This window comes from Pantherophis guttatus, chromosome 4 (genome assembly GCF_059756535.1).
Source record: "Pantherophis guttatus breed Tessera chromosome 4, ASM5975653v1, whole genome shotgun sequence".
Taxonomy (NCBI): domain Eukaryota; kingdom Metazoa; phylum Chordata; class Lepidosauria; order Squamata; family Colubridae; genus Pantherophis; species Pantherophis guttatus.
In genome coordinates this window covers 34481346-34507219 of record NC_142066.1, presented here as the reverse complement: position 1 = coordinate 34507219, position 25874 = coordinate 34481346, and the positions used below count along the sequence as shown (strand labels likewise).

Genomic DNA, 25874 nt, shown 5'->3' with positions numbered 1-25874 from the left:
AAGAATGGATACTTTTCAATGTCCTGAACAAAACTGAATGGTATTTTGAGCCCCACGGAAATAATTGTCTGAATATATTCCCCATTTAAAAAGAAACAAGGTTGCCTATATAATTGGTAGAACTGAGAAAAGTATTCAATCTAGAATAGTTTTGGTAATGTGACTGATGAAAAAAAATATCTCAAATTCTTAAAATTGGAACTATTTATTTGTAGAACATTGATCAACCATGATTTTTCAACTCCCCCCCCCAAAATACATGATTAACATTTTCCTTCTTTCATTTATTGGGCAGACCATACCTGTTTCAGTGTGTACCGAGAGCTGCCTACCTGGATATTTTAAGAAAAAGCAGGAGGAGAAGCCTTTTTGCTGCTATGATTGCCTCCCATGTCCCAAAGAGAAAATGTCCAGCAAGAAGGGTAAGAGATGTCGTAAACCAAATTTTCTTATTGTTCTCTAGGTCACCTCAAGCACATCCACGAACATATAAGACAGGACATGAATTATATTTTTATCAGTTAAGATATTTTCCCCTTCCATAAAGAAATATTCTCCAACCCTTTCAAAGAAAGACCTCAGAGTTAAGAGTTTAAGTGTTTTCATTGGTGTAAACTGCAAAATCTTCATATTAGTTGGGGGGCCTAGGTGAACCACAATATATCATTTCCAGGATACATTGATTTGTTTTTGAATTTATCTAAAACTTTTATGTAGAACTTTCCATTATGAATATCTTTATATGCTTTACAAAACTCTAAGCAATTGACAACTTGATTAAAAAAAATACATGTTCTTCTCATTTAATGGCCACAATTGGGGCTTGTCAGTCAGTCATTAAATAAAGCAACTGTTCTTGCAATGTTATTTCAGGTTTCCTTTTCTCTATAGACCTGCAAATATAGATTGTCAATGAAAGAATTAGTGACAAAATTCCCTTTTTATTACTTTTGTAACTGGGAATAAACAAGGCAGTCACCAAATAAGGATTATCTGTAGCCCTTTTCCCCATTTGCCATGCTAATCCCAGAGCTGAGTTAATTATCAAGAAGAGACTTGATATTTGTATTTGCATTCATTGGAGAGGAAATGAATGAAAGAACATAATCAGGCAATAGTAAGGAATGCACTTTGAAAGGAAGACAGTTGAACCAGCTATTTGCCTAGCACAGTGGCTGCTATGAGCCAGGGGCCACTTGGGGGATAAACAAAAGCCTTTAGTGTCTTAACTCAGGCCTGCCAAACTGGTGGCCTATGGGCCAGATGCATCACATCTGGCCACGCCCACCCAACTCCTCAAAGGCAAAAAACGTCACAATATGTCACGTGACACAATCAGGTTTGACACCCGTGATCTAACTGATGTGAGCCATGTGGATATTTTTTAATTAATTAATTAAGGTCCTGAGTTGGTTAGCAGTTGCAGGACCTCAGAAATGGAAAGGTTCTTCAAACAATGATTCTGCTCTGAGAAGGGAATGGCAAACATATGTTTGAAAGATTATACACAGCTACTTTTTCATCACTGTCCTGTGAGCAGTCACTGACCAAGCCAGTTGCTAGAGGAGAAAGCATTCTGTTTTGCTTACACTGGAATTATGGTATCACTTAAAAAAAATAATATCACTCTAACATTTGCAAAAAAAAAAATTCTACTGCATTAATAAAGCTTCATAAATTTTTCAAGTAAGGAAAACAAGGGATACTTTTCTTCTTTTTTCTTCAGTAAAATTGTATTCATAGTTGTGAACATTAATTCTGTTGAATCATACAGAAGTAAAAAAATTGATATAAATAGTCTCAAAGGAAGACAACATTGAAGGTTGATGTAGCAATAAAACCAAACAAACAAATAGAAACCTTGCAATTTGAAGCATAAGTACTAAATAAGCAACAAGAAATAAACTCATGAGGAAATAACATTTTTCCATATTCTCCTGTGTTCTCTTATATCCCAAATAGAAGAGAAAAAGTAAGATGGATAATATCAGGATCAGTGCTTTTTCCATAAATAACTGTGTGTTGATTCTAATAATATATGACTAATAAAAAATGCTTATAAATTTATTTAAATTGTAGATATGAATGACTGTTCAAAATGCCCTGAAGATCAATATCCAAATAAGGACCAAGATTCATGTATTTCAAGGAAAATATCTTTCTTGACCTATGAAGAACCAATGGGAATATGTTTAGTTACTCTTGCACTTTTCTTTACTCTCTGCACAAGTGTGGTACTCACAACATTTCTTAAGTACCATAATACTCCCATTGTCAAGGCCAATAACCGAAATCTCACCTACCTTCTACTCATCTCCCTCATCCTATGCTTTCTTTGCTCACTGCAGTTCCTCGTTGTACCAGGCAATATAATATGTCTCTTCAGACAAATTAGCTTTGGCATCATCTTCTCAGTGGCTGTGTCTTCTGTCCTGGCAAAAACCATCACTGTGGTTCTGGCTTTCATGGCCACCAAGCCAGGATCCAGGATGAGGACATGGGTGGGAAGAAGACTGGCTACCTGCATTGTTCTTTCTGGTTCCCTGATTCAAGTAGGCATCTGCATGGTGTGGCTCTTCACATTTCCTCCTTTCCCTGAAATTGACACCCATTCAGAAATTGAGGAAATCATACTGCAGTGCAATGAAGGCTCAACTACCATGTTCTACTGTGTCCTGGGATACATGGGCTTTCTGGCAACTGCCAGTTTCACAGTAGCTTTTTTCTCCAGGAATCTTCCCAGCAGTTTCAATGAGGCTAAATGTCTCACATTCAGTATGCTGATCTTTTGCAGTGTGTGGATCTCCTTTGTTCCATCTTACCTGAGCACTAAAGGCAAATACATGGTGGCTGTGGAGGTTTTCTCCATTTTGACTTCTACTGCTGGATTGTTGGTCTGCATATATTTCCCCAAATGTTACATAATTATCATTCGGCCAGACCTAAACAAGAAGGAACAATTAATAAAGAGAAAATATTAATAATACACAAACAAAAGAATCCTATTTCTATTGTTCCTGTCTTTTATTTTTTTAAAAAGTTTTTATTAGTAGTTCAAAATTAAAAACATTGGACATAGATATGACATTACTGGTCCCAAGTATCTTCCAACACTTTAAGTTAATACATAATATACTAATGATAATATAATAATATATTCCTTACACCTTATACGTTATTTAAACATAATATAATAATAGTAATTTATACCTTATTCCTATACAATTATACTTATCTATACCTACATATATCTATGTATACAGTGTTAAACTAGAATTATATACGTTATTGTAGATAAATATGTATTGAGTTGTATTTCTGTTTTTTAGCATCCTTTCTTTTAAGTTCCTAAACTTTAAATGGCTGACTTTGGGAAAGTAGCAGAAATTTTGAGTCTTTTTGGTTTATGAGTAAAAGATGGTTGGTTTCAATTAAAATTGAAATTCTGAGAAATGAAGAGGGCATATGTTTATTTAAGGAAGCAGCTTTGGTTTTAAGGAAAAAATGACTGGGTTGAAATTACTTAAAGTACCTAATCTGAAGTTATTCCTAGTTTATAGTAGGAAGGCATGAAGACACCTAATGGATCACATTTTATAATGCTGTTGTTTGGGAATCAGCTAAAACCTTAAAGAAAACCTTAAGAAACAAAAAATATTAACAGTATAAAATTAGGAAATTTTTGGGCAAGATTAAAAAATGGCTCGATGAAATAACAGGGCAGAAGATAGAAAGAAAGCCAGAATTGTTTCTCCTGGGTATTCTGGAAGAGAAAATGCAGAAAAGTATACAATATATCATATTACACATACTAACGGCAAGTAGAATTGTGATAGCACAAAATTGGAAACAATCAGACACCCCTCCAGATCAAATCATAATTAAAAAAAAATATACGAATGTGCAGAGATAGACAGATTATCTATGGAAATGAAGGAGAGGAGGACACCAAGTACTATTTAATATGGAATAAATGGTATTTCTGGTTGGAAAGTAAACATAACATTTAAGGGATGTTTTTGTTACGAGATCGAATTGTAAATAGAAGTCAAGATAATTTAGATAAAGATGTAAATTTAAGATAGAGATATTTAGAAGTAGAATTTGTGTGAAGAGTTTAAATAGGCTAGAGATACCGATTCAGAAAAGTTATTAGTATTGAAATTTTGTTATGTTTTTTTTTTGGTTTTATATATATATATATTTTGTGTGTGTATTTCTTGCTTTTTGTGTATTATGTTTCTTTTTGTACTGTGTATTTTAATCTTTGTAAATTTAATGAATAATATTTTTTAAAAAATATTAACAGTATAAACTTAAATACTCCATTTTCATTATTTCACTTGTGTAACATTCCTTCTTTTAAATTTCCATTATCTTCAGCACTGATATTCATACTCTATGGACTTTTTTTGGTGACATACATGTTGAACAGAAAATTCCTGGAAATGTTCTGATTTAGAATTAGTATAAGAAGTCCATCATTAGCAATATAAATAATTTTATTATATTTTACAGGTCATGCACATAAAAAACAACAAAAAGTAGCAATCAATAGAAATAAAAAAGAGTAAAAAAGCATAAAAATAGAAGTATGAAAAGGTATAAAGCAAAAGAAAGGAAAACACAAATATATATCGAGAATAACTTTCAACTTTGTTCGTAGTCTATATTGGGAAGGCATCAAGGATCATGTTTGGAAATCCTGCTATTTGCAACTGCACGGATAGTTAAAACAAGCTAAGATACATTCATAGCTTTCTATTTCCTTTATTTCTGTCATGTATTGTTCCATCTTTTACATTTCTCGATCTTTGTCATTTATAATGTAGGATTTCCTTTGTGGTATAAATATTTTTAAAATTTAAAAGTTTATAATATATAATACAGAAATACAAAAGAAAATAGTAGGAAAATACAGGAGGAAGAAGGGAAATGAAAAGTATGGAGCAAAAGGAAAAAAAGAAAGAAAAATCATTGACATCCAATTCCCTTTGGTGCAGTAGAATAAGATAATAATATCAAACCTCAACTTTTTACTTTTACATAATAATATAAACTAATTATTTCTATAACAACAAACCTACTGATCAGTAAAAACAAAATCAAAGTTTCATTTTTTTCCCCATCTCAACCACAAAGTCCAGAAGCAGTTTCCAAGTAGTTTTATGGTATAAATATTGAGCAGAAAAGTCTTGGAAACTTTCTATCTTAAAATAAATGTAATGTTCATGAATTTGTTAGTATCCAGGTGGTTTGTTTTTTGAAGAGGATGATTATCTTATTTAAAAAGTTTAATAAATAAAGGAATAAATAAATAATAAGCAAATAAATTATAGTCCATAATGTGGAAACATAAATTTCTGAAAATCTTCATATTTTAGCACAGCCCATATTGCATATTGGTTTTGTAGGAATATAGTATCAACCCTGAAAAAAGAAGAATCCTTGTGCTGTGGTCAAATCACTTATTTGTCCAGAAGGTACATTTTCAGGGTTTGCATAGGCATGGGCCTACTGTTGATTCTGTTGCTCCTGTTGCTTCCTGCCTTAGGAAATCCATGGGAGACTAAATAGCAGCAAACATCTCTAAGAATATGTGTACATTGTGCTGTATCATTGTGCAGATAATTATAGCTATTTATTAATTTTGATATCTAAGCCAACCTGACCAGATGTCCCGCTTTTGGCGGGACAGTCCCAATTTTTAACAATTTGTCCCGCTAGGGAACGGCGGGAGAACGGGAAGGGAATATATGGTTTTCACTCATCCTCACCCTCTGCCTCTGTTGGATTGCTGGTCCCCGTTTGCTTACCCCGCCCACTCCCAATCTATTGCTGAGTCCCAGCTGATGGCTAGAGGGAAAAAAAACTGTTTAAATTCTTGCCAGGGGGCTTCAAAGGGCAGCCCTACAGCTGATCAGTGTTAAAAGAAAACAAATGAGTAGACTGGTGCCTGCAAAAATAGAAAAAACAGCCCCTTTCAGCTTCAGCATAGGTTAATTACCATAAGTTGATTTGATCAGCCTCCCGACTCTCAGCTGATTTGCTCTCAGCTGTTTTGCGGAGGGCTCTGTTGCTAGCTAGCTGCAAAGAGGTAAATTGCTGGAGCAAATGTTTTATTCCCCTAGCTATGCTGAAAAAGCAAAACTGAAAGTAAAGCAGGGTCTTTGCTGCAACGTGACAAAATGAGGCACAGAGAGATTTCTTTTTCTTTTTCCTCACCAAAAAAGGTAGGTGAAAAACTGCAAACAATGGGAAATTTAGGGCAAAAGAGGAGGTTCAAGATTTTAAAACACAAAAGAAAAAAAGCTCTATTTAACTAGGGAATTGTAATAATTGAGATACTATTAATTGTATATTGTGTTGAAAGCAGAAATAGTTAAGGTTTGGTTTGGAGGAATATATGGGGGAAATTATTTGGTTTATTATTATTGGTAAATATAATTAATTAATTTGTAAGAAATTGGATTGCATGGAAATAATTGGAATATTCAAGTTCATATTCATGATTAATATACAAAAAAGATAGTTATATAACTAATTGATTTATATTAAAATGTTGAATTTGAATTAAACAACTGTATTACATAATTACATAATTAACCAATGTGAGGATGGATATAAAAATAGATGGCAATGGGAAGGGGTATAATATAGAATAGAAGGGAAAAATTGAATTTGATTAAGATTAGAGATGAGGATGAAGGGTAATATTGGTTTTTAAAAAAATAGATGAGGAATAAATATGGCAAAAAGGAAATATAGAAATTGTAAATTTAATTGAAATGACTAAACACTGGTTAAATTTGTGAACCGGCCAAATACTCTGTTCAAAGAAAATACATTGTATGTTTGTATGTGTGTTTCTAATTATTGCTATTTATTCATATTTGTTCTCTTTTATTCTTTAAAGTTTAACAATTCATTCTTTATCTTAATATCTTTATATTTGTTTGGGGTTGGTTTTCTTCCCTTTCGTCTTTTTTATTGTACAGCAATCTTTCAAACCTACCACCTCTCTCTTTTCTTTCCCTCTTACTTTCTCTTCCCCTCCCCTCTTCTTCTCCTTCCTACTTCCTCTTCCTTTCTCCTTCTCCTCCTCTCTTCCTCCCTCTCTTACCTTCACTCCTACTCTAATTTCCCTTCCCTTCCTTCATCCCTCTCTATTGCTGGATCCTTTTATACATATGGACTACTCAGAGGGCTGAAAAAGTTATTTTTGACTGGTCCTCACACTTTTGACCAGTCCTCAAACTTACGACTGTCCTCACATTTTACGTTTTTGCCCTATCTTGTCACCATGGTGAAGAGAAGCAGTTGTGAAATGAGTGACACGATTGTTAAGAATGCTACAATGGGCATAAATGATGACCAGTCATAAGTGCGAAGACCGGTCAAAAGTGCGAGGACCTGTCAGAAATCACTTTTTTCAGCCATCTGGGTAGTCCTTTTGTGCATATGGACTACTCAGAGGGCTGAAAAAGTTATTTTTGACTGGTCCTCACACTTTTGACCAGTCGTCAAACTTACGACTGTCCTCACATTTTACGTTTTGCCCTATCTTTTCACCATGGTGAAGAGAAGCAGTTGTGAAATGAGTGACACGATTGTTAAGAATGCTACAATGGGCATAAATGATGACCAGTCATAAGCGCGAAGAAATCACTTTTTTCAGCCCTCTGGGTAGTCCTTTTCTGCACATGGACTACTCAGAGGGCTGAAAAAGTTATTTTTGTCTCACCCGTCCCCCCCGTCAGTGGTATCCCGCTTTACCAATGTTAAAATCTGGTCACCTTAATCTAAGCAATCTAAGAAAAATGACTATACAACTGACTACTGGTTCAGTTTTCAAGGCATCTGCCATTATTCTAAATTTGGGTAGTCTCTAACAGGATGCAATGTGTTTTCCAGAAGATATCACCATATTTTAAAAAGGACAAATGGAAACAAAATGAATGAGTGTCAACTAGCTTGAATAACACTTCCCTAAAAGTGATTTTGGAGGTATCTATCTCCACTACAAATAATTGGTAGTGCTCAGGGATTTTAATATCTTTTCTGCAGACTCATCCCTGTCAAGACTGATTCACCTTTCACCTACATTTTCTACTTCACTCATGTCTTGACAAAGAAAGGGGGCAGTGGTGGAATGGAATGCAAAAGTGCTAGGAATGGTATCTAGCCAACTGAGGCATCTCTAGAAGCATGGCAAACTGTTTTCTCATAACAAAATGAAAAGAAGGGATTGGTGGGCATAATGATTCATAGATGATTCAAAGGGAAAGGGGGAAATAACCATGTTCACATTTGTGTGGGAAACCTAGAGATGGTTTTGCTTCTTCTGGGCCAATGTAGTTTTTTTCAGTAAAGTATTATACTCTTGAAAAAAATATGTCCCAGGTGTTTCTTTTTCTGGAAATGCCAATTTGACAATCCCAAAGAAATGTATTCTCTTCTTTGATACAGGTGGGTCATTCTATAATGAGGTTCAAAAAATCTAGTAGGAAATTTCTAAAACTGTCAGGCAAGCAGGCCTTTGATGTTCTTGGAATTATGTGGAGATTGTCACATCTGGAGGATTCTCACTTTGTCAGAGCCCAGAAGAATTCTTTCAGAAGAATTATAATAAAGTCTGAACATATTTTTCATGTTTGGATTAGAACAGAATATATGAGTATATCAGCCAGTCTATATTTTCTAAATATAATATGTTGAAGTCAGACTAAATGAATGGAATTTATGCCATTTTTTGTAGTCACTTAAATTAAAATAAAACCATCTCTAGTGTAATAGAATTTCCCCAATTTTACTTTCTAGTTGAACAATGTTATATACTAACAATTCTAGTCATCATATAGTTAGAATTTCATAGAAATAGCAAAGAGAGTTAAAAAAATGTGTTTATTCCCATCAAAATTAATTCCACCAAATTTATATTTAATAATAATATGTAGTTCAATTAATATGAAACAATGAATTTCATTTTGATAGAGCTTAATCTATTAATTTGTAAGACACTGTTTTTTCATGATATTTAATTTCCCTGCCTCGTGCAGATTTTTATTTGATACAGTACCTTATTTCTTTTTCAGAGTCTTGATTAAATATTATCAGCATATCTTGACTATGATATTTGCCATGAAAATGATCAATGAAAACCTCCAGCTAATATCACTTTGGGATTTAATATTTATGAGAGTTATGGTGGGGAATACACATATCACGCTTCAATGGAACTTTCTTCCAGTCAGAAACAATTCATTCCCAACTACAAGTGTGGCATCCTGAATAAACTCATATCAGTTGTTGGGACTCTTGATCTTGCAATTTCTTATGATATGGCAAATATTTTAGTTCCATACAAAGTTCCACTGGTGAGATGCATTAATGATACATCATTCACGCTTTCCTTTGCATTTGCAGATGGGGGATGGAATTGTAGACCTTAAAATATTTTTAATTTCATGTACATTTCTCTATGAAGTATACTTAAGAAAACTTATTTATACATGATAAAGCAGTGTGAACTCATTTCAGAATTTATATATATGAATTTTATTTATTTTATTTTCTGATATTATTAGATTTATAGCTCCTTTAATTCTGATGCTCAAGGAGGCATAGGCAATGCCTTCTCCTACTACTGGTCATTACTTACTGAGTAGAGTTGGATCCACTACCATGTTTTGTGCTTTTCCCCCAATAGCTCATATTAACTGGAGAAAAAAACTGGAGAAAAAAACAGATATTTGAAGAGGAATTGATAGGACTTTCCTTGGAAATATACTATAGCTATAAGTAATAGCAGTTCATATACCATATTTTTCAGAGTATAAAACGCACCTGACTATAAGATGCACCTAGGTTTTAGAGGAGGAAAACAAGAAAAAAATATTCTGAACCAAACTGTGTAGTAATATATTTAATAAAATATAGCAGAGTAATATTTCAACCATGCAAAGTCAACAGCGGTATTAAGAACCATCATCACTGTCATTAAAAATGAGGAGAGACTTTAAGGGTGAAGAACTCCTCCAATTTTCTGGAAACCCAATGATGGAACTCATCATCAGTAGTGTCAGAATTTAGGAACCTCAATTGCTCACAATCACTGATATCACTTTCTTCGCTATCTTCATATATGATATCATCTTCAGTTCCATCTAAGGAATTGCTAATGCCACATTTTTTGAATAACTGTGCAACAATTTTGTCCTTCACTGAGTGTCATGATGTTTTTACCCATTCACAAACTTGAGTGATAGTGGGCCTCTTCATTCGTCCGGTAGGTGTCAGATCATGATTACTAGCAGCCATCCATTTGTTGCACTCTTCTCACATATAGACTTTAAATGGTTTGTTGATGGAAACATCAAGAGGTTGCAACTGGCTGGTAAGACCCCCAGGAATTTCAGCTAAATGAGTCTTCACTTCTTTAAATCTCTTCTTTGTGGTTTCGTTAATATGTGCTCTAAACTGGTAGAGCACTAATAAAGTGAGTTTTTTCAGAAACCCTCCTGGATGTTTGGACCACAATTTTTCAACCCATACTCTCATTCCATTTTCGTCCATCCATCCTTTCTCATGGACATGCTAAACAACAGCTTTTGGGATCACTTCTTTTGGAAAAGTTTTCCTTTTGAATATTAACATCAGTGGCAATTTGGTGCCATCTGCACAGCAGGACAACACAACCGTGTTATGTGTTTTTTTGTGTCCTGAGGTTTTCACAGTTATGCTTTTGGCACCTTTCAGATCAACAGTCTTATTAGATGGCACATCAAAAGTTAGTGGGACTTCATCCATATTCCCAATCTGGCCAATTTCAAAATTATTTTTTTTCCTAGCATCTATTATAAATGTATGAAAAGACAGAATCATAGATTTATATTCTTTTAGCATTTTTTGTGCTATTCTAGTTTTGGTGAGCATAGCAAGGCATATTGCCTCATAAATCTGAAGCACCATGATGGTGATCCAGTAAAATCCTGAATGCCTTTCTCTACAACAATGTGTTTGGCGTCATATATTACCATTTTTGTAGAAACTGCAAAGCCATTATTCTGGTGATGTGTGATCCATTCTTTTATGTCCACCTGTAACTGTGGCCACTTTGCAAGAAGTCCACAACAGTTGTGCTTGCTTTTATCTTTTACTGTGTATAGCTGATCCACCAGTTTCCTCCACTCTCATCATTTTTTCGGTTGGAGGTGGTCCAAAATGTTTCTCCGCTGCTCTGTTTCCATGTTCCACAGCAATTTTTACTACTTCCAATTTAAAAGAAATTTTATATGCTTGTTTTTTCTGTTTTGACATCCTTGTACCGGTATATAGCATAAGGAGGTACCGTAGTATTTTTCTGCAAGAAAGAACTGTCAGTAATGTCTCTGTCAGCATTCCAAATTATGATCTCTTTCAGCGCTGACATGAAATCACAGAAAGACTTGCTTTAATGCTGAGATGAACTTTCACCTAGTTCCTGGCTCTTCAGCAGATAGCGTTACTTGGGCAACAGAGGGAGGGGGGAAATTCCTGTGAAAAGAAAGTGCACGGGACAAAGAGATGGATTTGGATGGTGGCCAATGAGACATTGGGGTTGAAGAATGGAAAGGGAGGGGTTTGGAAGAATCTTGGCTGCATCAGAGTTCAGGCATGTCATTTTTTCTATTCTTAAATAAAAGAGATTCATTAGAGACTTTGCGTTTGAGAATGAAGTTTATTTAAGATAGCAACGAAACCTGACAGTCTCCTTTATTGTTATGAGAACACTGTAGCTGAAACCAAGTTCATACATTCATACACAAGATACCATCTACAGTACATGCCACACTAGCTCATTACGAGGGAAATATGAGGAGCAGGAAAAGAGAGAAAGCAGCCTTCTTTCCTCAAGCTGGCTGCTCCATTGTCCATTTCTCCATTGCAGTGCAGCTCTTCTGCCCACAAAAGCTTCGTCTTTGATGGCTGATGCCAAAGCAGAGAAAGAGCTGCCGGGAAGAAGCCAGTCAGCCCGGGAGTTTGGTACTCTTCCTGCCCCACCCCAAACTAACAATAGTAAGCTGAGAATTTTAGGACATTGGTAATTCTTTTTGTTCTGAAAATTTTTTTTTAGTGATGTTATCTTTACAAAGACAAAGAGCCAGGCTCTAGCATGCCTGCTCGTGCTAGTAAAACACAGTCTGCCACCTCCAAATTGCATTGATGGCTGTGGTAAGTGAGGGGCAGGAAGCCAAGCCATGCCCAGTGATGGGGGGGAAATGGATGGCTAGAGGATCCCTGTCTCCCCACATGCCCCAATGAAAGGCAGTGGCAACCTGGCACCTGGGCACTTCCCTTGCCAGCCCCCTCTGGCACTGGAAGCCAAGCCATACCTCTTTCTTTCTGTGTCTCTGGGCTCATAGATTACCACACAGGCCGGGAAGAGTGCACTTGCAGTGGGGTGTCAGGCAGCGGTGGGGTGGCAGGTGATGGCAGGATGTCTTCAGCAAACTGCTTTATGAACAGGGCAGGCAGACATAGAGTACGCCCAGACCAGCCAGTGGTGGGATCCGCCTGTTCTCCAAACTTCACACAACTTTAACAACCTGTTTGACCAAACTGGCTGAATCCCAACTCTGCATTGCTGCCTCAGCTGGGGAATGCTAGAGCCTTTGAAGCTGATTGACGGTTGGATTGGCTTCCCAGAATACCATCAATCAGCTGTTCCAGGCAGCGGGGATTGCTGCTGCTGTTGCTGCCACTGCACCAACTCCCTCCCCCCAGGTATGGCAAACCCAGCTGATGCAACATTTGATGTATAAGACACACAGAAATTTTCACCCACTTTTTTTTTGGGGGGGGAGTGAGTCTTATGCTCTGAAAAATACAGTAATCCAATTTTACTACTTGAAAGTACAGTGATACATTCTTGGTAAGAATTCTGATCAGTTTAGTGTTTTTTAGGGTTCTCAATCTGATTTAAATTCTCAGCTATTTTTGCCTCCCTTCCCTTCATTATTTTCTTAGAAATACATGAATTAATTGATTTTTAGCATTACAGAAAAATGCTGTCATTTTGGAAAAAAAAAATATTTCAACCCTTGCCCACTTTTTTCTTTCTATAGCTGCATAATTTGAAAGATTACTTTAGATATTAAAGTGATCTGGTGTTCCTGTTCAGTTTATGTCTAAAAAAAACAATAGAGTAGAAGATTCTTAAAGTTTTTAATATTTCTGGCATATTAACATATCTGGTTTCTTGGGTTTTTAATTATTGAAAGTCAGAGTGTAACAGAATGATTTTGGTTCAAGGACCACATTTAACAATTCTGGAGAGGGAAACTGAAACCTTAGAGTAAGGACAGCTTGCCACATATTTAAATGTTCCGAGGAAAAATATTGATATATATCATATAGTTTTATACATTAAGTATGCTTTCTTTCTGATTTTTTCATATTTAGCTTCATTTCTTTTTGAAAAGAGTTTCATTTAAAAACAGTGTTGGGGATCAAATTTGCTTTGATGAAAATAGTGAACTTGATATGGAAAAGTGGGTCACATCCCCCAACCAGTCCTTCCATTGAGTTAAAGTAGAGGAGCTGGATCCTTGGGTTGCCAAAGACCAAAAGTCCACCATTCAGGAGGAAGACATAACCTGTCCCATAAGGTAAGTTCTGATATTGTTTAAATGATTGGGAATAATAGAATAATAGAGTTGGAAAGGACCTTGGAGGTCTTCTAGTTCAACCTCAAGGAGAGGGTTAGTCCAAACATCCTCAAGCAGCAAATCCTATATCATTTCAGATAAATGGTTGGCCAATTTCTTCTTAAAAATATCCAAAGAGATCCATAGATCTCCAAAAAGTAGCTCAACATCATTTAACAAAGAAATAATATCAAATACAGGGAGGAATGTTCAGCAAGGTAAGAATTCAAAATTCCTGAAAATCAGGAATAGCTGATTGACTACTTAAATTAGTATTGTTTTTCCAAGCATATATTGCTGTCAAGCTTAAAAAGACAGGGAAAATATATAAAGTACTGCATTTACACCAATATTATTGTAAAGGTTGAAGGGCAGTGTCGAGCCCGCCCTCACGCTCGACACGAATCACAGCCGGCCCGACGCAGCGATCTGCAGCCTCGAGTGAACGGCGGCACACACACATGCACACACACACACGCACACAGGCGGGTGGGAATCAGGTGAATGGCTTAGGCGGACGGGTGTGGTGCAGGGAGCGTCGGGTGCAGGGTTTCACGTGTCTCCAATTTCCTGCTGCAAGCAACACCTTCCCACAGCTGACTGGGATCAACCTCGCTGCTGCACGGATCTCATGTCGACAGCGTCGCCGGGGCCGTTGATTCGCCGGCCCGGGGGGCGGCTGGGCGGGGCGTGGGCTACGCCCCACAGCAGTTGGGAGGCATAAAAGCGCTATGGGCTATGCACCCCTAGCGCCGTTTTTATATCGTTTACGACTGCAGATTTGTTGGAGCCACGAAAGTAAAACCAGCATTCCAAAGCAAAACATTGTTGGGTGATTTGGTGCGTTTGTGTCTTTGCGTGGCCCGAGGATCCTGAGAGGAAAACGGCGCTCCCTTCTTTCACCTGCGGAGAGCCCAAACGGACGGATGGCTGAGGGGCTGGACTCTGATCTGTCCGTGATGGAGGGGGCCGGTGTGGAGCAGGCAGAGGCAAGTACGGGGGATTTGGATGATGCCCCCACCCCTGTCGTCCGGCCAAAAGAACGGACGGTGAACCAAAGCGGGGGGGCAAGCGAGCCGGAGGGGAAAACGGATGGAACGTCTGCTGCCTCTGGGGAGACAAGAATTGGATAAGATCTTATTAGAAGGAGGGAAAGGGATATTATCTAAATGTTATGCATATTTATTGTCTCTGCAGATAGGACAGGATGTAGTGAAGGATTGTATGATAGCATGGGGGCGAAATTTTGGATATCCCCTTGACTTCCAGCAATGGGAACAGATTTGGTTGAAAAATATGAAATTAACCATGGCCTCCTCATATAAAGAAAACATATATAAAATGATATACCGGTGGCATCTACCCCCGGCGAGATTAGCTAAAATGTTTCCCGGGACATCTGCCTGCTGTTGGAAGTGTGGTTACAGCAATGGAACCTATTTTCACCAATGGTGGACCTGCCCGCAGGCGGTTAAATATTGGAAAAAAATACGGCAATGGATTTTGGAAATTACACAGATTAATTTGGAATTAAGACCAGAGATTTTCCTATTGGGGGCAAAACCTTTGAATGTTAAGTCAGATATATGGTTCTTGTTGATTCACATTATCACTGCAGCAAGATTAGCGTATGCGCAGGAGTGGAAAAATCAATACTTACCGATAGATTTGAAAATAATATATAAAATTAATGAGTGTGCGGAATCAGATAGACTAACTAGATTGATCAATGGTAAAAAAGATTCAGAATTTTATAACAGTTGGAAAGTATGGTACGATTGGGTCCAGAAAAGGTGGGATAGAATAGACATATGATGATGTATATATATGATGGCAAATATGTATGTATAAAGGAATGATTTTATACTTATGGACAATGTAATCATATTATACCATGGTGGCAGGATTGTATATTTTATTTGTGTATTAGTGTATAGAATATATTAATAAAAATTATATATTAAAAAAAAAAAGAACGGACAGTGAACCAAAGTGGGGGGGCAAGCGAGCCGGAGGGGAAAACGGATGGAACGTCTGCTGCCTCTGGGGATTGGTGGCACAGCTCAGCCCTTACTGGTCCTGGGGGTAGCGCGAGAGTGCCGGCCCCACCACCCACGGATGAAAGGTTTCTCAAGTGGAGAGAACGACGGTGGATTGATGATGAGGAAGGGGGGGAGTGGACCTATTCCATGGGTCTAGGTCCTTCAACCCTGGACATTCTAAGGGAAAAATTTGGGGAGGCCAGCTTTAGAGACGCACAGTCCTGGCAACCATGGGCTGCGGGGGGGGGGAGTCCTCTGATGCCTGGCAAGGGGGAGCGGGGGCTTCTACAGCAGATACCCGTTTCCATTTGGCCAGCCCTAAATTGAGAATAGACCAAGGGACGGGTGGACAGAGACGTGACATCATCCCCCCGACAGACGGCCAGGACAGGACAAGGCTTCGCCCAGAAGACAGGGGTCGGCCCGCGCAGGATGGGCGTTGGACTGACTCAGGGTGGGGGCTGCCCTCACAAGGCTTCAGAGGCACACCAGCCGGTCAGTCCGGGCCCGTACCACCTTGGATAGTGGGCCCATGGGGGCCCCAACCTGTGTGGGGCCCACCCCCTTTTCAAGCATCGTTTGATGGGAGTTCGGATCGAGTGGCAATCTTTCTCAGCCACGCTATTAGTTATATGGATCTCTATGGCCGGTTCTACCCGTCTCAGTGGTCAATGGTGGTTGCCATCACCACCGTCATGATGGGGGAGGCGGCTGACTGGGTGGCAGACCTACACAGCGACCACGCCCGCGAGTTAACAGATGTTGGCCTTTTCCTGGAGGGCCTTTGGGCCCGGTTCGAGGATTTATTTATTTATTTATTTATTTTTGAATTTGTATACCGCCCTTCTCCCTGAGGACTCAGGGCGGTGAACAGCCAAGTAAAAACATCAAATACAAATATTAAAATACAGTTAAAATATACATATATAAATTTGGCCCCATTAATTAAAAGGATGACTCCAGAACACAACAGGCCAAAGGAGAGCTTGTGTCCCTGCGACAAAAAGGCCGTCCTGCAAAGGACTATGCCAAGGAGTTCCGATCCATCACTGGGCGATTGCGAGCGTGGCCCGAATGCATGCTTGTGCATCAATTTCATATGGGACTAACCGGGACTTGAGACAGGCATGCGTATATCGCGGGTTGCCACCACGTTTGTCAGACTGGTTTCGGGCAGCCATTGATATCGATATGGGGCTGAAGGAGTTCTGCATCAGAACCAGCACAGGACCATTGGCCCAGATGAGGAAAGTTCCAGAACAGCCTGCGCCCAATCGAGGAAGCATACCTACCTCAATCAGAGACTCCGTTCATAGGCCGGTATTTCATTGTTTCCGGTGCAATCAAGTAGGCCACAGGGCTTTGGACTGTCCTCTTCCACCTGCCCAACAGCCAGCAACCCGAACACCTGTGACCGGGGGGAGGGGCCGTGACCACCAACAGATGATGCCAGAACGGTCTAAAGTCGTGGCCCAGGCTCGGCAGTCCGGTACCGACACGTCACCACCTGGGCCTATAGAAAGTTCCAGCACTAACGAGACATGTGTTGTAGAAGGGGACAGCGACGAGGAGGACAGCAATAGGGATCCGATAGTGAGTGCTCCCGTTCATCCTTTCCTGATCCCGGTTACGTTGGAAAATACAAGGCGGGGTCTAGAGGTACAGCAGGGAGTGTTAATCGACTCTGGCTGTACTCGTTGCTTGATGAGACAAGCACTAGCAACACAGTTAGAGTTACGGTTACATCCGCTAAGGACCCCTATTAAGTTTGAACAAGTAGACGGGTCAACACTGGGGGGGGCTCCTGCTACCCGTGTTACAGAACCAGTACAATTGAGGATAGAAGAACATAGAGAGTGCCTTAGATTCATAGTAGTGGACGTTATGATCGAGCCCATCATCCTGGGGTTAGCATGGCTAGATAAATGGAAACCACATATCTGGTGGGAAGGAGGGTATCACAAACTCCGCACCGAACTAGGTCCTGAGCCGAGCGATCCAGAGCCCGCCGCTCAGATAACCAAAGAAAGAAACCAGGGGGTGACACACGTAATACCTGGGGTGCCTGATGTGTATATGGATTTAGCAGCTGTGTTTGACGAGGCGGAGTGTGATATATTGCCACCCCACCGTAGAACGGATTGTGCAATAGAACTCATACCTGGGGCACGGTTACCGAAACCTCGAATGTACGCAATGACACCAAGAGAGGTAGACGAACTGCGGAAATATATTGATAAAAACCTAGCCCGGGGATTTATCCAGCCCAGCAGGGCCCATATGACCGCCCCAGTACTATTTCGAGAGAAGAAGGATGGGGGCCTTCGCTTATGCATTGACTTCCGGGGTCTAAATGCCGTAAGCGTGGAACCACTTTATCCCCTCCCACTTATAAAGGATCTTCTGGCCACCCTGGCGATGGGGCAGTACTTTACTAAGTTAGATCTGCGGGAGGCGTATTACAGGGTTCGGATCAGACAGGGGGATGAGTGGAAAACCACGTTTAATTGCCCCCTAGGAAGTTATAAATTCCGGGTTATGCCTTTTGGACTGCAGGGCGCCCCAGCGGTGTTCATGCAGTTGATTAACGAGGTTCTCCATGAATACCTCTATCGTGGTGTCTTGGTATATCTGGACGATATCCTGATTTACACTAGAACAATGGAGGAACATGTACACTTAGTCCGCCAGGTACTGCAGCGTTTGTTGGACGCTAAGTTATATGTGAAAGTGTCAAAGTGTGAATTTCATCGCACCCAGTTGGACTATCTTGGCTATAGAATTTCTACGGACGGTTTAACAATGGATCCGAAAAAGGCCAGCACCATCCTGGAATGGCAAGCCTCAGAAACAAGAAAGCAGTTGCAAAGCTTCCTCAGGTTTGCCAATTTTTACAGGCAATTTATTCCTTCTTTTGCCCAAATAGCGTTGCCACTTACTGACCTTTTGCAGACTCGGGGACAGGACAGAAAGCCACGGCCAGGCCAGAAGCTAAATTGGTCGTCGGCCTGCCAAATGGCTTTCGATACATTGAAGGCTCGGTTTGCACAGGCTCCAGTGTTACAACATCCCGATCAAGAGACTCCCTTTATAGTGCAGGTGGACGCAAGTGATGTAGCCGTTGGGGCTGTCTTATTACAAACTAATAACCAAGGACAATTGCAGCCCTGCGCATACACATCAAAGAAGTTTAGTGCCACTGAAAGGGGTTGGGCTATATGGGAGAAGGAGGCTTTCGCTGTATGATGGGCTCTCCTCAGCTGGCGACACATACTAGAGGGGGCGCGTACCCCGTTCGAGGTCTGGACGGACAACAAAAACCTGATAGTGTTACAGATGCCTAGGAGATTATCCCCCAAACAGGTAAGGTGGGCCCAATACTTCCGGCGTTTCAACTTTGTGTTGAAATATGTACCAGCCGGGAAAAACTTCCTAGCTGACGCTCTGTCACGGTTACCCCAGTTCCACAGTAAGCGGGATGACGTTGTTCAGGCTATTCTCCCTGGTAAAGCCGAAGGGGGGAGAGCGGCAACCAGCGCAGAGGTTCAATGATGTTGGGAGGAGTTGGTACGGGAGACGACGGCCCAAGATAAATGGGTGACAGAGAACCCGCAGCTAATAACATATAGCAATGGACTGGCCTGGAAAGGGGAAAAGATGTATATCCCGAATGAACTGCGACAAGCTGTGTTACAAAGATGTCATGATGCCAAACCTGCCGGCCACTTCGGGTTCCTTAAAATGCTACACCTGGCCCGATGCCAATTTTGGTGGCCGCGTATGCGAGCTGACGTGGACGTTTATGTCACAAGCTGCACCATCTGTGCTAAATCGAAACCCCGGCCAGGGAAGCCCCTCGGCTTACTACAACCGGTAGCCAACCCCATTAGGCCCTGGGATGAGATAGGTATGGATTTTGTGGTCGAGTTGCCAGAAAGTAATGGACATACAGTGATATGGACTGTGATAGATCTTTTCTCGAAACAGGCCCATTTTATCCCATGTAACGGACTACCGTCAGCCAGAAAACTGGCAAAACTTTTCATTCAACATATGTATCGATTACATGGGGTACCCCGTCGTATCATTTCAGATAGGGGGGTACAATTCATAGCTAAGTTTTGGAGAAACTTCATACAGGCCATTGGCTCAACGCAAGGACTCAGCTCAGCGTTCCATCCTAGCACCAATGGCGCGGCTGAAAGAGCCAACGCCATGGTGGAACGCTATCTTCGTTGTTACGTCTCATATTAGCAAACCGAGTGGTCTAATCTTTTACCATTCGCTGAGGTTGCATATAACAACGCTGTACATAGCAGCACCGGTCTTACGCCTTTTCATATCGTTTCGGGTCGTGACTTTGTAGCAATACCCGAATTAGAAGATCCACCCGAAGGCGAACAGAATCCACAGGAATGGGCGGAGAAAATACGCACACTATGGCCACAGGTCAGAGAGGCATTGGATGAGGCCGCCACTATGTATAAAACCCAAGCGGATAAGAAACGGGCCCATACAGAACCACTCAGGGTGGGGGATCTGGTATATCTTTCCACAAAATATATCAAGCTAAAGGTACCAAACCGGAAGCTAGGCCCAAAATACCTCGGCCCTTTCCCTGTACTTCGAATAATAAACCCAGTCACTGTAGTTCTAAAATTCCCACCATTACTAGGGAAAATACACCCCGTGTTTCACATCAGTCTGCTAAAACCGGTGACACAGGTCAAAGATAAGCCCCCATGTCCTGGGCCTGTAAGAAATGGCCATTACGAGATTGATGAGATACTGGACTCAAAGTTGAGCAGGGGCCGACTGAAGTATCTAGTCAAATGGAAGGGATACCCGGAGGAGGAGGCGTCCTGTGTGCCTGGGGAGGACGGACACGTTAATAAGTTACAAAGACGGTTTCATCACAAATATCCTATGAAACCGGGGCCACAGGAATTAACAGGGATTAACGGGTCTACTTTGTATCTTGCAGACCACACCGTGGTGAAGGGGTGCTGCATGTCGAGCCTGCCCTCACGCTCGACACGAATCACAGCCGGCCCGACTCAGCGATCTGCAGCCTCGAGCGAACGGCGGCACACACACACGCACACACACACATGCACACAGGCGGGGGGGGAATCAGGTGAATGGCTTAGGCGGACGAGTGTGGTGCAGGGAGCGCCGGGTGCAGGGTTTCACGTGTCTGCAATTTCCCACTGCAAGCAACACCTTCCCACAGCTGACTGGGATGAACCTCGCTGCTGCACGGATCTCATGTTGACAGCGTCGCCGGGGCAGTTGATTCGCCGGCCCGGGGGGGGGCAGCTGGGCGGGGCGTGGGCTACACCCCACAGCAGTTGGGAGGCATAAAAGCGCTAGGGGCTACGCGCCCCTAGCGCCGTTTTTATATCCGTCCATTTGTGGTGATGATTAAGCCACAAGCTATAATCCTGTCTTAGTCATGAAGCCAACTGGGTGACTTTGGGCCGATCACTGTTGCTGAGCCCTAAGAAGAAGGTAAGGGTAAAAACATTCCAAAATATTGCCAAGAAGACTTCAGAGACTAGTTTAGGCCATTGATGGAAATAAGAATTCAAAATTTTCACTGGGTTCATCCCAGGACACAAAACTAAAAGGCATTGGTTACATTTGTTGATGACTTTTGGAGGGCTCAGGATGGAGGTAGTGCAGACATTATGGCTCTGCTGGACCTTTCAGTGGCTTTCAATATCAGCAACCATGATATAATTCAGGTATTGGGAATGGGAGGCACTGAATTATTGTGGTTCTCCTCCTTGGTCATTTCTAGTCAGTGTGGGTTGGAGAGGAGCAGTTGTGGCATATTGGTTAGAGAGCAGTACTGCAGTCTACTTCTGCTGACTACTGGCTGCCTGCAATTTGGCAGTTTGAATCTCATCAGGCACTAGGTTGACTCAGCCTTCCATCCTTCTGAAGTCAGTAAAATGAGGACCCGGATTGTTGGGGGTAATATTCTGACTGTATAAACTGCTTAGAGAGGGCTGTAAAGCACTGTGAAGTGATATATAAGTCAAAAATGCTAAATGCCATTGCTATTCTGATCAGAAACATAGAAATGCTTTTGAGTTTTTCTTAAGTATTACCATCAGGTACTGTTAAAAAATTTTTCTTAATTAAATGCTAATCTGAGGCAACAATTAAACAAACAAGGACACCTTTTCAATTTAAAAGAAGAGAAGCATAAACTCAAGGACTATAGACATCTCAGTTTAGTATTCCTGTTTTAAGATCCTCTTTGTATAATATTATTGACATTATTTTGCATTTTCCCTCATGTTAATAAACAAGTGCTTCAATAAACAAAGTATTATTTTTTCTAGGATCTCATTGTAGCTGCAAAGGCAGCTGCAAGGAAAAAAATGAGCTTTCTTGATGAAAAAAAGATGAAAAAAGATGTAATATTCCTGCTTTCGTATTCTCTAAATTTATTTGGGGTGGTGGTAGGAAAGATTTTGGCCTGGCTTCCTAGTGCAACAAGAATATTTTAATCTTTGACCTGACTCTCTTCTCCCATCTCAACAATTTTTCTGGCATTATATGATGCCTTATTGGTTCATTCCAACCTTACTATTTCATTAATAATTTGAAAGTTGAAATTTTCTCTTCCTCTTATAATTATCAAAATGACTATTATCAACTTTGCTGTACCTCCAAACCCTGACTGACAAATTATTATACTTGGAAGAATGAGGACTAATTGCTATTGGACAAATAAATAATCAGAATGTTCTTTTAGAGCCGTTTGCATTCTACGATTCTTCATAGAATGGAACTCATGTGAGGAATAGAGATTCAATTCAACCTCATCCAATTTTGAGGATTCTTAAGAATTTTATGACAATGAGAGAATCTTTGTCAAACTGGGTTAAATATTTACTATGATTATATTGACTCTTCTCCAACTGCTATTGCCACATATGGTTTGCAACACTCAACCAATAAAATGCAGCATCCAGGATCCTATTCCGATTTATCACAAATATTTCCAACCAGGTGAACTAATCATTGGGGGTATGACTTCTTTTGTCTTCATAACTAGAGATATGGGAAGCTTTGAGAAGGATCCCCATCATTCCCTTGTGGGTGAATCCCTGTAAGTCATTATTTTCTTCCTACAATCTATATTAATCTAGATAATGTTATTTAGTACTTGTTCTATGTAATAGAGTTCACTACGGTGATTAAAAATAATTCTTTTAGATCCAATTTTTAATTGGATTATAATTTTCAGTTAATGCATTTTCCTTGTACTTAAAGGACATCAAGAACCTATGTTCCTTATATATTTTTTTAAAAAATTCAGATTCAAATCTTCCAGATTTCACAGCTACTAAATTCAGACAAGAACAGAATCCCTCCACCCATCTACCAGTTCCTTTTCTTGGGATGGGAATTACAAGATCAGATTTTAAAACTGACTATGCAGAAGATGTGAAATTGCACTAAACCACAGGAATAATAATCTTTAGTCAAACATACTTTATTTCAGTAAATGAGACCTTTCTTCCAGGAATAATATTCTGATAAACTGAAAGATTTTTCTGGGCAGTAGGGGAACCCCAACACAAGAAGCATTGCTCTTCTTGTTCTTTTATTGACAAAATTCTTATTCTACCGTTCTTAGGCTGCTTTATTATTTTCGTTCCAATTTCTCCGTTTTGGCAGGAATCACCATGGGTATAAATACCAGATCACTATCACTTATTTTTACAGATATTTTAGGGAAGAAAAACTCTTTGATTTGTAGTTAAATTACAGTATTCTTACATTCAAAAGTTGTGAATTACAAATAAAGAAATAAAAAAGTTACAGTTAATGCATTACTTAAGAAGTGTTTACAGCTTCATAAAATTCATTGTTGGTTCTAGCCTTTTACACATATTTTGTTGAAGTCAGACTAAATTCTAAATATAGGCCATTTTTTGCCATTTTTTGAAGTCATTTAAATTAAAATGAAGCCATTTCTAGTGTAAGAAAAAGTGACCAATTCAAATTCTTTGAATTCAGGTGCATGAAGCTACTGACCATATTACAAGCATTGCAGTTATGCTGATCAGCTTCACATAATTAGAATTTCTTAAAAGTAGCATAGAGAAAAAAAAGTTAATTATTCCCCTTAAAAATAATTACACAATATTTATACTGGGTAAGAGTACATACTGTCTATTAATTAACCTGAAAGAATGAGTATTAATGATTCTAAATGATTATTTTGAAGGGGAGCTTAGTTTTTTTTCATGGAGTTAGTTTCATTGCTCTTTATAGATGTAGAATTCCATCTGCTACATCATATAATTCTTGTTGCAGAGTCCTGACTAAATATTATCAGCATATCTTAACCATGGTATTTTCCGTGAAGAAAATTAATGAAGACATCCAGTTCTTACCTAATATCACTCTGGGCTTCATAATCCATGATAGGTATGCTGGTTATCATGCCAAAACGGAACTTTTCTCTAGTCAGAACAGATATGTTCCCAATTACAAGTGTGGCATCCTGAACAAACTCATCTCAGTTGTTGGGAATATTGATCCAGGAATCTTTAGTGATATGGCAACTATTTTAGATACTTACAAAATTCCACAGGTAAGATGGATGACTTTGTCTTTCTAGTTGTATGGCTTGTAAATATAATTACCCTTCATGTATATTTCTCCAATGAGCATATTTAAGGAAGTGCATTTAATATAGCATAAAAAATTTTAAAAAATCAGAATTGGATGGTACTTTTGAGTTTCAAAGATTAATTATTAATTATCATTAAATGTTACCTATTGTCTTTTCATGTAAATTGCTAATGTGATTGGGAAAAACTATATAATTTCTGCCTTTGATTATTTATATTTTACTTCATTATTATATTTATATTCTATCTTTCATTCAGGTATTAAAGGAGGCATAAGTAGGGCTATTACATTTTAGAGGTAGTCCTCACTTACCAACCACAAATGGGACTGGCAACCCCATCGCTAAGCACCATGATCACTAATTGAAATATCACATTATTTTGTCAGATTTACAACCCCACCTCTACTTCAGTCATTAAGCAAATTATCATGGTTATTAAGCAAGACAGCACATTGCCATGACTTATGATTTCAGTTCTGTATGCTCCATTAATTCTGCTTGTTGGAAGCCAGTTGTGAAGCCCATGAAATGGTATTCACATGACCATGACCAGGAAATAATGGAACATATGCAAATGGCAACCATAAAAGTATGTGTTGCAGCAACATTCACAAGTGCAAGCACTCACTGCAAACTGTTTTCTTTTCAGTAATTACTTAGGTTACTAAATGAAGGAGTAGGTAAATGAGAACCACCAGAATATTTCTCTAAACCCACCATGTAGATAGGTTGGAATAAGAAAGTGACACTGGCACAATTACTTCTGGCTAAAGGTTGAAAGGTATTCATAAAGTAAATCTTGATGAACCATATACTTTAGTAAAATATATCCTTGCATTTAGAGCCACACTGAATCATTACAGTGGATCAGTATGAACAGAATCAGAAGCTGCATTACCATTTACAATGCAGCAGAAAAAGTCAATGGAAATTCCCCTAGATGTTTTGTCACTGTCCCCCAGTGTCTCATCTTAACAGATGCTTGAAGAGAAATTGACAAACTATCATTTGAGATGCAGTGTAACAGCTGGTGAATTTAACATTCTGAACCAAGAATAATATAACAGAATAAAAGAGTTAGAAAGGGACTTTGGCGGTCTTCTAGTCCAAACCCCTGCTCAAGCAGGAAATCCTATACCATTGCAGACAAATGGTTGTTCAATCTCTTTTAAAAAACTTCCAGTGTTGGAAAATTCACAACTTCACAATTTCTCCTTAGTTCTATATTGCTTCTCTCCTTCATTGGTTTCCATCCATTGCTTCTTGTCCTGCCTTCAAGTGCTTTGGACTTGTGGTTGACTCCTTCTTTGTGGCTGCCTCTTAGATATAGGAACACTGCTATTATGTCACTCCTAGTCCTTCTTTTCATTAAACTCAACATATCCAATTCCAGTTGTGGTGAGCAAAGCTGGATGCAGTATTCCAAATGTGGTCTTACCAATGCATTATAAAATGGTATCAACAATTCATGTGATCTTGATT

General features: G+C 39.4%; 1 protein-coding gene across 1 annotated transcript; it reads left to right on the top strand.

Moving 5' to 3' along the window:
- The first annotated feature begins 298 nt into the window (after window positions 1-298).
- On the top strand, window positions 299-2999 carry LOC117668685 (vomeronasal type-2 receptor 26-like). Its single transcript, XM_060693678.2, has 2 exons — window positions 299-422; window positions 2080-2999. The coding sequence occupies exons 1-2, from the start codon at window positions 407-409 to the stop codon at window positions 2979-2981; spliced, it is 918 nt and encodes a 305-aa protein (XP_060549661.2). The 5' UTR covers window positions 299-406; the 3' UTR covers window positions 2982-2999.
- Window positions 3000-25874: the final 22875 nt, after the last annotated feature.